The sequence below is a fragment of the Eurosta solidaginis genome, chromosome 4 (assembly GCF_040869045.1).
Source record: "Eurosta solidaginis isolate ZX-2024a chromosome 4, ASM4086904v1, whole genome shotgun sequence".
Classification (NCBI taxonomy): Eukaryota; Metazoa; Arthropoda; class Insecta; order Diptera; family Tephritidae; genus Eurosta; species Eurosta solidaginis.
Window position 1 is genome coordinate 169589816 of NC_090322.1, and position 14434 is coordinate 169604249.

Consider the following 14434-nt stretch of genomic DNA (forward strand, 5'->3'; position numbering starts at 1 on the left):
AAAAAGCCTCCACGTACAGTAATAGGTTGAAAGTTCAATGAACAATAGATCTAAATAAAAGTCGCAGTACATCGAGGCCTCATAATAATAATAATTTTATAATCGAAATATTTATCGTCTTGTCCGTCCTTGCCCCCCAGGAAATCTATGAAACGGTGATGTAAAAAAACATTTCGACCAAAAATATATTCAAATGTATGGAAATTTTGTTTCACTTCATCGTATCACAGAACCCCGTGTTCGTTATTGTGCTTATAAAAATAGTATGTATTTAAATTGATCAAAGGCAGGGACTATCTCAGAACTAGTGAAGGTGTTCTAAAATTGTGCAAATAGGGGTTTGCCATTTTGCAGAGCATAACTGTGTTAAAAGTGTTAGTTGAATGCACTTCGAGAGGACAGAATTAAAACTGTTATCGTATCTTAATACGATAGTTTTGTACTAGTTCGGAGCTAGTGAGATTTGCTACAGGGTTGTTTACACTAAATTGTTCTGGCGAAAGTTGACATCACTATGCTGTTAGTTAATAATCGCACCAACAAAACGCAGCAAGCAGCGACACTTGTGTACAAGGCAACGAAGAGATATCTCACACACACACACATGTAATCATCAGCCGAATTAGTTACTCGCACATACACACGCATATGGCTAGTAGAAAATCATTAACTACAAATATACATGTATATAGCTGGTAACCAATGAGATGCAACTGTTCGCGAAATTACTAGACCTTAGGAGAAATGGGTGAACAAGACAACCGAGAGTATAAAAGCAGCGCAAGCTGAGAAATCAGTAATCAGTTTGATTAACACACGCTATTGTGTAGTATGTGATAATGAAGTATAATCGTACTACCCCAAAGTAATCTAAATAACGACCAGTTTGCAATACTGAATATTAGAGTGATTTATTCAACAGTTTAGGGATTCGAAAGCTAGCGGAAGGTTTGAAATAAGCGGAATTTCCCAAAATTCGTTACATTATGTTCATTCGTTGCACTGTACAATGACTGTACTGAAGAAAGGCAAAGTTTGTTAGAGCAAGGACGAGAAGTAATCAGCGTGGAAAGTACTTATCTAAGCTATTAACTTTATAAAAATTTACTTACCCAAATTTTTCTGAGTATTGCAACCATTTTCAAAGACGCTCTTCACTCCAATTACATATATACATATGTTTGCTTATAATTGGTAAGTTACACATCTGTTTTCTCAAGTCTCCTTTCAGTTAACTTTTTTTTGCAACAAAAATAATAAAAATAATTTTTTGTTCTCATTTTATTTCCAACGTCCCCCTATGACTGACCATTGTTATCGACACTAAAAATTACGTATACGCCAAGCTGGCAAATTTACACAACACTACCATCACTCCAGCTGCTGCGGCAATGTTTATGCGTATGACCAGTGAAAAAGCGGAAAAAGTTTATGATTGTTTTCGCATATTTGCCACCAAATGCCATTCCCAACCGGCAATCGTATTGACTCTTGTTCAATTGCTATGCTCTTATTGCTATTGATATTTTCAATTGCCATGGGTGGGTTAGTTAATTTGTGAAAGACCACCACATTTACTACCTCACACATTCACTAAATGGCACTTTCATGCTTTTGCCACAATACCTTCTCAAATTTCACTCAGTTGGAGTTCACATTTTGGTTGGTCTTTCGCTTTTTCATTGAGTTCAACAATCCAACGATTGCCAACAGAGCAATGAGCCAACACGCGAGACTAAATTGCTGTGCCATGATGTTGTTGGTGCGTTACCAGTTTCTGTTGTCGTTGTTGTACTTGTTCCTGTTGTTGTAGATTCAGCAGCTGTTTCTATTCCATCTAATTTGTTCGCACTCTCGTTTTGGATTTTTTTGCTACTTTTTCTTTTAAGTTTTTGCTTAATTGTATTGGTGCTAATTTGACATTCTTCATTCATTTCATTTTTGTTTTTGGTATTCTTATTGTTGCTGTTGCTACTGCCGTTGTTGGTGGTGATGCCATTGATGTCGATGCTATTATTAGTCTTAAGTATGATGGTCGTAGGTCGATTGGTGGGATAGGGGGACGTTGTTATAATTTATGTTTGCACTGGCAGATTATTTTCGGTATCTTGCAATACGGGCGCTGTCCATACACCACTACCAGCGCGTTTACGCGTCTGTACAATGCCATCCATGATGTCTAGTTGTAGATTGTGTATGCTGCCTCGATGGTCGGTAAGGGGTGGTCCTTGTATGATGCTACCACGTCGACTGCCACCGCTGTCAAATGAGAAGCGAAAGGAAAAGAGGTTGTGCAAATTTCAATTAGTTATGCATACCAATTTAATTTAGAAAAATATTGAAATTAATTGGAAATAAAACACCCCAAAGAAAAAATATTCACAACTCAAAATCAGAGCAGCTTTGTTTCGAAAGCCTCTGGATAACAAAAAACTAATCAAGTTTGACGATACTTTATTGGTTGAAGATGATTAAAAAATAAGGTGATGGAAAAGTAAGAATATAAGGTCCTGAATTGGACTAAGCCTTAGCTCGGTTGGATAAAGTACAAAGTAGTTAACACGTGATAGTAAGTTGTCGTGGAAACTCCATGTTGAAGATAGAGCGGAGTAAGCCTCGGCGGCACTGTATGCGTGCAAGTGGATGATATGATGCACGTGAGGTCTATCACCCAAACGCTCTCACTGGGTATTTACGGCAATTGCCAAGTCCATAATAATAATAATAATAAACCCAACGGATAAATACCCTCCAAAGCCCGACCAACCGACACGAGGGCACGGATTTTGTTTTTGCCGAGTTGTCGATAGGCGGAGGTTTTTTTAGAAAAACTAAAAAAATTACAATAATTATCATTAGAAAAAAATTATTGTTCTGGCCATGAGCTCGCAGCGAACCTTAAAACAATTGTTAATAAACCATGAGCACTTGGGAATGCCAAACAGAGTAATTGACAAATCCAGCATTATCAGTGATTTGCAACAGATGGCGCACCACTGAATAAATATAGTTGGTAAGAAGGAATAGAAGTAGCAATCAAACAAATCCCCGCTATATAGCTAAATGGTTAGCGCAGCGTGCCTAAAGCGTACGGATGATGAAGGTTTAGCACCCTTCGAAATGGATCTATCTGTGCAGCTATGGCAGGTTGCCTGACAAATTTTCTACTCACTATTCCAAAAACAAAATACAATTTTTCAAATTTAGAAAAATTAAAAAAATAACAATAATTCTGTGGCCTCATGCAATAACCGCTTAAGTCGACTTAAGAACAATTTGAGTTATTAGCGGTATGGTGTACGCGAAGTAAAGCTACATATTTGTGTTCAACCAGTATCATTCTAGGTAAACTAATAGAGAAGTTATTGGCAAGTGCATAACCGCCGAACTCGAAACTGTACTAATTTGCAATTGCAAAAGTAGCTTATGTGTTCTTAAGAAGAATTATAAACATTTATTTGTGTTGCATAATACGTCTATCTCGAGATAAGAGGTTATTGCAAACATATTTTCTTAACAAACCGGCACATTTTAGTATAAAGTAGAAATAGCTTAAGTCGTAGTAAGCGCTTATTGCAAAATGGAAAACTTACAAAGTGGAGTGATAACTAGAATTAATTTTTTATTGTAAATTTGTTATGCCGCGAATAACGGACCTCTATCGAGATAAGCGGTTATTGCACCTACTGTATAACACGTTTGAGTTCTTAAGTCTACTTAAGTTTTTGTAGTACAAACAAATAGCACACATCCAGTGTACTTATCACAAAATTTCATAACAGATGTTTCGTTAAAAGAAATAAAAATGAATAAAAAAAACCCTTTCTATTTCTGGATTTGATCTCACAACCTTCCGATCGCAAGCTAGTCACTTTACTCGTCCGCCAAAGGCTGTTATCTCAGCTTTAAAATTGCCGGTATTTGAACATGAAATATTTAAATTTGCGGCCATTTGATTTCTTTAATGTAAAAGTTACGCACTAAGTACGAACGCATTAGTAAATTACATTTAAAAGTGTTCCATTTGAGTGAAAAGTGCAGTGTTAGCTGTTTTTAATTTGGCGAGATCCTTAAATTTCCGAAGAGATCTAAACAGTTGTGTATTTTTCAATACGAAAATCAAAAAAAAAATTGGAATCGCCGAATTCTAAGTGTTTGCGTTTGATAATGAGGATCGCGAATCCATCCTGATTATCAAGTTACTGACTTTGAATCTGAAATTGATAACCATGAAAATAATAAAATTAGTATCATTGAGTCAGAAGTGGACCACCAAGAAATCGATGAAACTATTTGAAGCACTGAAAAAGGTTCCTTCTCGCGCTAAAAAATCCAAATTAAACGGAGTAGTGGCTCAAGGTTCGATTCGAGCTCAAGGCCAGAACAATAATTTTTTCTAATGATAATTATTGTTATTTTTTAATTTTTCTAAATTTGAAAAATTGTATTTTGTTTTTGGAATAGTAAGTAGAAAATTTTTCAGACAACCTGCCATAGCTGCGCAGATAGATCCATTTCGAAGGGTGCTAAGCCTTCATCATCAGTACGCTTTAGGCACGCTGCGCTAACCATTTAGCTATACAGCGGTGGTTTGTTTGACTGGCAAATTTGCTACTTCTATTCCTTTTACCAACTATATTTATTCAGTGTTGCGCCATCTGGTGCAAATCAGTAGTAGTGGTAAAACTTACGTAAGCTCCAAAGAAGTAGTAGCAGAAAGAGTTCACCTTATAAATGACGAATGCCGCAGAAAATGAAATACTAAAATATCACCTTCTCTCCACAAGAAAATATTTGATAGCTTTTGCGCACTTGATTCTCACAATGAACGAGTTTTATTTATTGGAACCCTTATAAATTTTGATGGCAAGAAACTGGCTAAATTTACCACGCAAAAACCCTCGTCAACGTGACCATACCATTGTGTATATTGTGAATGAAGAACAAATATTCAAGTATGTCAAAAAGTTTTTTAAAAGCGTTGTGAAAAAAAATGTGTATTCCAAACTGAAGTTTTCTTGATAGACGTGGCTCCCCAGCTGGATGAAACATGCTCTCTAAAGATAGAATAAGCAAAATTAAAGAACACATTAACAGCTTTCCAAACTATGAGAGGCACTACACAAGGAGTGGCCTATGCTGCAAATACTTTCACGCCGAGTTATCGCTTTCGAAAATGTATGCACTATTTTGTGGCAAATAACCATCCCAAGCCACTGCTTGTTTTTCATGTTGGAAGGTTTTTAAATGTACAGAATTTATTATATATATTTTTAACGCGCAACGTTCATTTTTAGCAAAGAAAATTAAGCTAGATACTTGTCAAACATGTGATAAATTATTGGAGATAAATTGGAAGTAAAAATAATTGTTCCTAATCAAGGCAACAATCAAGATCTAGATGAATAATTGCAGAATGAGCGGTCAGTGCACCAAGAAACAACGGAGTTGGCTTGTAACTCCAAATGGGTAGATAAAGGAACTACTGGCATAAGAAGTTTTACCTTCGACCTACAAAACTATTTGCTCCTTTCCTGCGCATCTCCTTAAGCTTTTATAAAAAGCAATTGTGGACTTTTAATTTAACGATTGCACAGCAATATCTGCATATTGCTACATGTGGCACGAAGGAATATCAGGGCGGGGTGAAAATCAGATCGCTTCTTGTTCATTCGAACACCTTAAGAACCTTCAGGGAGTGAGTCATGTTTTGTTCCACAGTGATAATTGCGCTCATTTGTGTTCGCAATGTTCACATAAGCAAATCACATTCCCAATTCTATTTATATTATCGACCATAAGTTTATGGAAACAGGCTACACCCACATGGAGTGCGGCGTAGATCACGCGCTTATTGAAAGAAAGAAGAAAATCACAAATGCTACAATACACCATCCCCATGATTGGTTTTATTTTGTTGGGTGTGGAGTTACAAGAAACGTTTTTAATGTTATAGAAATGGATACAGTTAATTTCTATACATTTTCCAATATACTAAAATCAAAATATAATTGGAGACTTAGTAATGAAGATAGCGGAAATATTTCTTCCGAAAAATGTTAAATGGTTACGATATAAAAAGCAATTTCGCCAAAATTTTCTACAAAACTAGTCTTAATGAAATTGAGCCTTTCAAAGTTTTACATATTCTAAATAGATGTTCAAATAAAATTTATTAAAAAAAAAATACATTGCTTAATGAAAGGGTTATAATGAAACTTAGCTCACTATATTAAATATAAACATAGATATCAGTGCAATGACCCGGATTTTCCCTTTTACTTTTTCCAATTTATGGAGTGAGTTTTTTTGTTAAAAATTGTATTTATTGTTAAATAAAATTAACAAATGAAATATTTAACTCGAGACTATATGTTTCCGCTTTGAGTTAAGTCGTAAGGTTTGTTTGGTCTACTGTTTGCAACAAAAACCTGTGTCGATAGAAGTTAGGCTGATATTTAAATCGAAATCTGCAATAAAGGCTTAAGTCGATGTAAGAAGTAAGTGTACATATTTTAAAATTTGCAACAACCTACTAAGTTATTTAAGTGCAAACATTTCTTGTAATATACATACGTTTTAGAAAAAATTTTGTGGCCCTTATTAACCTTACTTTAAGCCATCTGATTCACGAAGTTTTGATTGAGTATCTGTTTTAAATTTTTTCAAATATGCATTTAAACCTTAAATATCAATTTGCGGCAAACTAAAATATAAGACAAGCGGTTATTGCAAAAAAGCACAGAATTATCATTAGAAAAAAATTATTGTTCTGGCCTTGAGCTCGCATCGAACCTTGAATCATTTATCAATAGGCCGATAAAAACAAAAACAATCATTTAGTATAGTTTTTGTTCGGTGTTAGAGTTTTTGTTCGGGATATGTATGAGTGTGATTATTTTGAATGCAATCTCACAAGTGCTGACATCCTAAAGGTTTCAATAAGTATTTCCGGTGCAGTCTTTACTTTTATATGTGTTTACAGGCTACATGCGATACTTGTTCAGATATTTGTGGAAGAGTTCTCAAGTCTTCTCCGTAGTGAAAATTCAGCCAATATTGTCATCTAAGGTGACTTTAATTTTGATATTCTTAACGCTAATCCTACCATAGATAGCTTCCTAAATCTAATGGCTGGTCATGGTCTAACATCGTATTTAAATGAGCCAACTCGTAGTATGTCTGGAAGCTGCTTGGATCACGTTTTCTGTCGTGTTAGTAATCATTTTCTCAGTAGTTTGCGGAGCCTAAATCTTGATGTCGGAATAAGAGATCACACTATGACTGGTGTATTACTAAGCAAGGCTTGTGCAAAAAACAATAATAAAAAGGTTAATTCTTGTTTAACGCAAATAAATTTCGACGCTCTAAACGAACTATTGCGATTTGAGTCATGGGATGAATGTTACTCTGAAAAAGACGTATCCAACGCATTTAATATTTTTCTGAACATTTTTAACATACACATTAAGTCTGCTAGCTTTTCTTTTATCCCTCGCAGATCTGATTATAAGTTAAAACCATGGATTAGCAAAAAGTTGCTCAAAAAAATTCATCTCAAAAACTAGCTTGGAAAAAAGTGTAAAAACCACCCATCAAACGCAAATCTTCGCAGCAGGTATATGAAATTATGTAGAGAACTGAAAACAGAAGTACACGTGGAGCGTGATAATTTCTATCGAAATGAGTTTAGGTCTTCCTATGGCAATCCAAAGAAGGAATGGAATATCATTAACGGTTTTCTGAATCGCAGTTGTAAAGCTAATAATACATCAATTGTTTTATGTGATGGTAGCGTGAGCTTTTCTGATCCTCCAGCAGTGGCAAACCTTTTCAATGATCACTTTCTATCAATAGGGTAATCACCTGTTTTCGAATCCTCCGCTCTGATACCTGAGTTCTCGAATTCGGGAAATAGTTTTATTTTCGAGCCATTTACTGGCATTGAAGTTCTAAAAACAATTAATTCTCTGAATAACTCCAGATGATGTGGATGTGATGGAATTTCGAATCAGACTCTTAAATATGTGGCACTAAATTTAGTTGATATCCTAACGCATTTGTTTAATATGAGTATGTTAGGTGGATCATTTCCTTCAGATTTAAAATGCGCTATTGTCATTCCTTTATTTAAAAAGGGTGACAAAACGGATATAAATAACTACAGGCCTATTGCATTACTGTCTTCAATTTCCAAAATTTTTGAAAAACTGGTTAAAGGTCGAATCCTATCATTTCTTGACAATAATAACTATTTCAGCTCAATGCAATTCGGGTTCAGATATGGACGGTCAACAGAAGATGCCTTGCTGGACTTTTGTTCTAACATATATAGGGAACTAGACAATAAAAAGAACTGTGCTGCACTGTTCGTTCATATCACTAAAGCATTTGACATGGTTGATCACCAAATTTTATTAGACAAATTGTATTTTGCGGGCTTCCTTGGGTTTCTATATAATTGGTTTAAATCTTATTTGTCAGGAATAATTCAAAAAGTAAAAGTTGGAAGTAGTATAAGTAACCCAGTTATAATTAGCTTAGGTGTACCTCAAGGATCTGTCTTAGGTCCTATACTATTTTTGATTTACCTTTTATTCATTAATAAATAGCAAGAGTAATTCAATATTCTCGCTGCCATTGTATGGAAAAGTAACAGCCTTCGTTGACGACCTTGCTATCGCCTATGGTTCATCGAACTATCTGGATTTGGTAGCAGGAATCAATAACGATGTGCATTTGCTAAGAGTGTGGTTTGCAGCACATACGCTCTCTGTCAGCAAGAAAACGAAGTTGATGTATTTCAATTTGCATCCAAAATCCTCACCTGACATAGCCATTGTATTCCATGCTACTGACTGCAAACGTTTTGTACTAAATAATTTTCTGTTCTGTGCATCGTTTAAAGCCGAAGTAAACTGTTGCGATAAGTGCTTCACTATTGAAAAAGTAAGCGACTTCCAATATCTTGGTGTTATTGTTGACCAAAACTTGAGTTGGTCTACGCATATTTCTCGTTTGAAGTCCTACTTGCGATCTTCCGTTCGTTATTTTTACAATTTAAGAAAAGTTTGTTCAAACGAAACACTTAAAACTACTTACTACGCTTTAGTTCACTCCAAGCTCCAATATGGTATAACCTGTTGGGGTGGCGCTGCAGGTAATAAAATCCAGCAGCTTCTAACTACTCAAAAAGGGGTCATAAGAAAAATATGTAATGTTGATCGTTTTCACCACTCTATAGAGTTGGTTTGGGATCTGAAAGTTCTTCCTGTTAAGCATATGTACTACTATAAAACGTTAAAGATATTTTTCATTCGCTGTGGGTATTTACATAGCCTGGTCTCGGATAGTTATAACTTGAGGCAAAACTCATATGGACTTGTGTATGTCCCGACCTCTCGAACAACCAACGTCAACAACTTCTTTACTATCGTTTCTTGTAAAGCTTTTAATGCGTTGCCTGCATGTATACGTTTCACTAGAAATCTGAATGAGTTTTTGGGAAAGGTTAAATCTTTTCTACTCGAGAAATCACACGAAGACATCAAAATGTTGCTGAACCCTAGCATTTAAAAAAATATATGTACATATTGGATTAATATAATTTATAACTTATTATTTTTAATCAAACTTCACCCCACGCACTATTTTACATGTTTTTAAATTCAATTTTATTCGGAGATGGGATTCGATACTAAAATACATATATTTTTACAGAATGCCTTAATTTTCTCTCTGTAATTTTGGTTAATTTAATTTAAGTCGCTATTGTAACATATATGCTGTTTTGAAAGAAAATGAATAAAAAATGAAATGAAATGAAAATGAAATGAATTTTAATATTTTTTATTCATTTTCACTGTCCGATTCTTCATTGTTTTGGTCAATTTTCATTTTATAATAAATAAAAAGTAACTTTTTGGACCTTTCAAATCGATCTGTTTGACTTGACAGTTTACAATATAAGTTGAAATGGCATATGCTGGTAAATGTTTACAATCATTTACATTATTAACAATTGTTTACAATTGTTTACAATGAAAGTGTAAACAATCCAAAAAATGTTGTAAACGCAAAACCATGGTTGAAACTAAGTTTAGCATCCATCGTAACTCCCACGTCAACAAAATAATTTACTGATGCAAGACAAAAAGTTATTAATTACGTAAGAGGCTGCTGGCAAGATCTTCGAGAGAGGCACATGAATTTACATTTATTGAGGTTCAGCGGCATTGAGTTTGCATTGCACCAAGCAACTAAGCAGTTTAAGTCCGCCTGAAGCAAGGGACGTTCATCAATAGACGCATAGGACCTAAAAAGTTTTACATCATCAGCATACATTAAAATTTTGGAATATTTTATTGTGGTACAGATATCATTAATAAACAGCAAGAACAGAATTGGGCGGAGATGACTGCCCTGTGGGACGCCAGAGGGAACATTAATAACATTTGAAAGAGTATTTTTAAAAATTACTTTTTGCGTTCTACCGCAGAGATGCGAACTTCACTAGGGGTCGTTGTTCGGTGGATAGCCACACAAAAAAGTAGGTACACCAAAAACTTGAGGAGGTATGCAGATTATCAATGATTAGCATAACGGGAGCCCTAAAAAGTACCCCGACAGCAGCAAAGCGAGCTGCAGGAAGAAGCGGTTGAGCACGCTCTGTGTTCGTTTCCTGCGCTCGCCAAGTCAAGGCTCAGGCTTTTAGTTTATATCACAAAGGGTGTAAGAGACATGCCACCTAGAGGGAAGAGTCTCTGCCTGGCCAAAGCAAGGCAATCGCAGAGAACGTGAACCGGCGTTTCATCCTCCACAATAGTGATAGATTTGTTGACTACAGTGTTCCTTATAGTACCCAGTAAGAGTTCATTGGTCTTTTCGGCTTAGATTAATGGGTTGGGCTGATACTCTCGTTGCTCCCGTAGCATTCAAGAAGTACCATTAGAAGTAATTCTGACAGATCACAAAACACGTAAAGCTGGTAGGCTGTCTGACATAATGAGGATACTCCTCGGCAATAAGCCTCTTCATAGATATTCCCTATTGCATAGATTTCTGCCTACAAAATTGTGGTGTAGCATCCCATTACTATCGATTTCTTGAAGCTCAGTCCACAGATACAAATTCCCGTTTTTTATATCATCGAATTTCCGTGCATCAGACTTCTGAGATAGGGCCATTATATGGATTCGTTGTTTCCCAAAGAGTTTGAACCATAATAGACACCGCAAAATTCCGAGATTCACGTAGTTGCAATACGGAATTTCTTTTATAATTATAACTTTCATATGTCCTGTCATGTTTACGCTCTTTATCTCAAATATATTTTGAAGTCTTAGCGCCTCTTTCTCTATTAGAATAGGGAAAGGAGATACTCCCACTATGGCACTAAGTGTATTAGCAGGGAATATTCTCATCGCACCCGTTATGCCAATAGAAACTAGTGGATTCGGTTTGCTTAATTTTGTTATTGCTGTTCTTTGCGTGGTCTTTGGCCGCCAAGCTAAGAAAGCATAGGTGAATATTGGCTTCAGAACAGTGTTAAATGTACAGTATACCATTCACGGAGGTAGGCCCCATGTTTGACCATAGAGTCCAGTGCAGCTGAAGAAAAGCCCACCATTTCTAAAGGTATGATACCGCAATTAAACAAGCAGGCCTGCTTTTTGAGTCGAATAAAGAATTATTTTTTTTTGTTTTTTTTTAAGAATGTCGTATTCATGTAAAATTTTAAGATTTGAATTGTTTGCATGGCTTCCCATATAACATTACATTAAAGCATAGCGAGGCGAATAGGAGACCTTGTGAACTGCCTAAATGTCTTTGTGTTTCGACCAAACTTGTTTTCTTTAGGTGATACAAGGTTGTTAGTCCATATCACCATCTACTCTATATCATTCCTGATATATGGAAACTGACAACTATAGTGCCCCTAATAAAGCCTGGTCACGTCATATGTCTATCATTTCTTCATAAAGACATTTTTTAGTGGTGCCCAACTATGCCTTGATAAACTACAGGTTCAATCAAAAGCCCCAATCAAAGGACAACTTTCGATGCAGCTGCGCCTTACAGGCGAATTGGTGGGCATCTCAATAAGCACCTTGTTTACCTCCAGCTTTCAAATACCCCAAGAACTTGAAGAAGGCCGAAACCTCATCCATACAGAGTCGGTAAATTATTTTGGCTCAAATTCGATCTGAACATCGTAAGACTAAGTTTTCATAACCAGATTAGTAGAAGTGCGTAGTTTTTATATCCAGCTGTACTTGTACACAGGGTATTATAACTTTGATTGGATAACGGTTGGTTGTAAAGGCATAAAGGAATCGAGATAGATATACTTTCATATAAAAAGTGGCTTATGACTCAAAAAAAAAACAAGTGTTTCTCACAAAAAAAGCAGCTGTTAACAGCTCTTTCTCGCAATTTCTTTTTTGAGTCATAAGCCACCTTTTCATAGACCGGGTCACATATACTGCATCGATGTGTGAGCAAGCACCCATACCAAGAGTGTCCTAGATGACACCGATGACAAGTTTGAGTAATACTGGCTATTGAACACGAAGCAAACGACTCTTACTAAAACGGGAGCAGCTAATCTTATTATTTTGAGGTATTACAAAGCGTTTACTCATTACTCATCAGAACATCAGCCACTTCATTAAGTACCTCAATTATGAATAAAATAAAATATCACAACTGCCCTTAAAAATTAATCCAATCCCTAATTAAATGTGGTTTTTAGAAATCACCAAAAAAAAAAAAACGCATGCTTAATGAAAATACATGTAAATTTCATGTGTCATTAATTAGCCAACACCACGAAATACTTTCCCTGGCGTTTGTCCCTTTGACATTAAAATACAGCTAAGTGCAAGGACATTATTCACTCCCATAAATGCAGCCAGATGAAAGTCAGCGGAAATTACTTGTCATTTATTATTCTAAGCCGCAACTTGTCGTAATAGAATACACACACATACATAGAAATATGCATTTTTTTTTTTTTTTTTTTTTTTTTTGCGGGGAGGCTGAAAAATGCCTAATGCACCATAATTGCTGCCGTCGCAGCAACCGTGTGTCCGTAGACTAAAAAACAGCCCCGTTCTGGAACCGACGCCCACCCCGGCACCACTTTCGCATTACTTCAGGGTGGCGTTCCATATTTCTCATTTTTTAAGAGCCTACTGTTGTCCCTGCGTCCAGGTTCCCGCTATTTGCTCTGAGTGTCCATTTAATCACCACTGCTTCGCATGCGCATTTCTCTGCGCTCCCTCTCAACATCCATCAGGCGTGTCATTACTATAAATGCCATTTTGCTCACTGCAGTCCAGCATTCTTTCCTGCTGCACATATGTGAAACTAAATTTCTCGTGGTAGGTTCCTCCCCAAAGACTCCATGCAAGGTGAGTCTTTCTTCGTGGAAACGGGGGCAGTAGAACATGACGTGTTCTGCGTTTTCTAACTCTGTGGTACACATTGAGCAATGAGGATCTTCCTCTATCCTACGCTTCCATAAATACTCTTTGAAACCGCCATGTCCACTCATTATTTGCGTGAGATGGTAGTTCAGTTCGCCGTGCTTCCGCTCATTCCATTGAGCTACGTTCCAAACTAGTGTGAAAGTCCAACGCCCTTTACTCGAGGCCTCCCACCGTTCTTGCCACTTAGCTATTGTTTGTGTCCTTGCTCTTTTCTTGTCTTCTTCAGATGGTCGCTCGATATTAGTGTTATACAGATCGGCCATTTCGCTTGCCAGTAAGTCCACTGGGATTTTCCGGGTTAGAACCGGGATCGCGTCGTCGGACACCGTCCGATAAGCACTTGCTATTCTTAAAGAAGCAAGTCGGTACGCTGCTAATATATATTTTTGATGGGTCTGTTTAGATCCATACCACACTGGTGCTGCGTATAGTATTATTGAGCTGGTTACTGTGGACAATAGCTGACGTATAGCTTCGCTCGGACCACCAATGTTAGGCATTATTCGCATAAGTGATCCATTAACTTTGGTAATTTTCTCCCCCACCGCTCTGAAGTGCTCTTTGAAAGTTAACTTAGAGTCAATGTGCACTCCTAAGTATTTTAAGGAATCCTTTGAGGTGATTTGATGATCCCCGACAGTTAAGACTAACTAGTTCGCCGACCGTTTGGAGCTTACTAATAACACTTCCGTCTTTTGGCTAGCCAACTCCAGTCCTGTATTGGTCAGCCATTCCTTTATTCTTGCTACGGCGTCATTACATAATGCTTGAAGCAGGTCCAGTTTCTTGGCCACTACTACCACTGCAATATCATCAGCATATCCCACAATTTGCGTGTTTTCTGGTAGATCAATCTTTAGCACCCCGTCATACATTACATTCCAAAGCGTTGGACCGAGAACAGATCCTTGTGGGACGCCTCCTGTGATTTTGTACTCTTT

General features: G+C 36.6%; 1 protein-coding gene across 4 annotated transcripts in view; it reads right to left on the minus strand.

Annotated features, from left to right (window-relative positions):
- Positions 1-14434, minus strand: part of LOC137250617 (uncharacterized) — a 373691-nt gene that overhangs the window by 35860 nt on the left and 323397 nt on the right. For all 4 annotated transcript variants that reach the window (XM_067783738.1, XM_067783741.1, XM_067783739.1 and 1 more), the window contains one exon: positions 1113-2259. In XM_067783738.1, the coding sequence (XP_067639839.1) occupies positions 2076-2259 (184 nt within the window). In that variant the 3' untranslated portion in view covers positions 1113-2075. The remainder of the gene's footprint in view (positions 1-1112; positions 2260-14434) is intronic.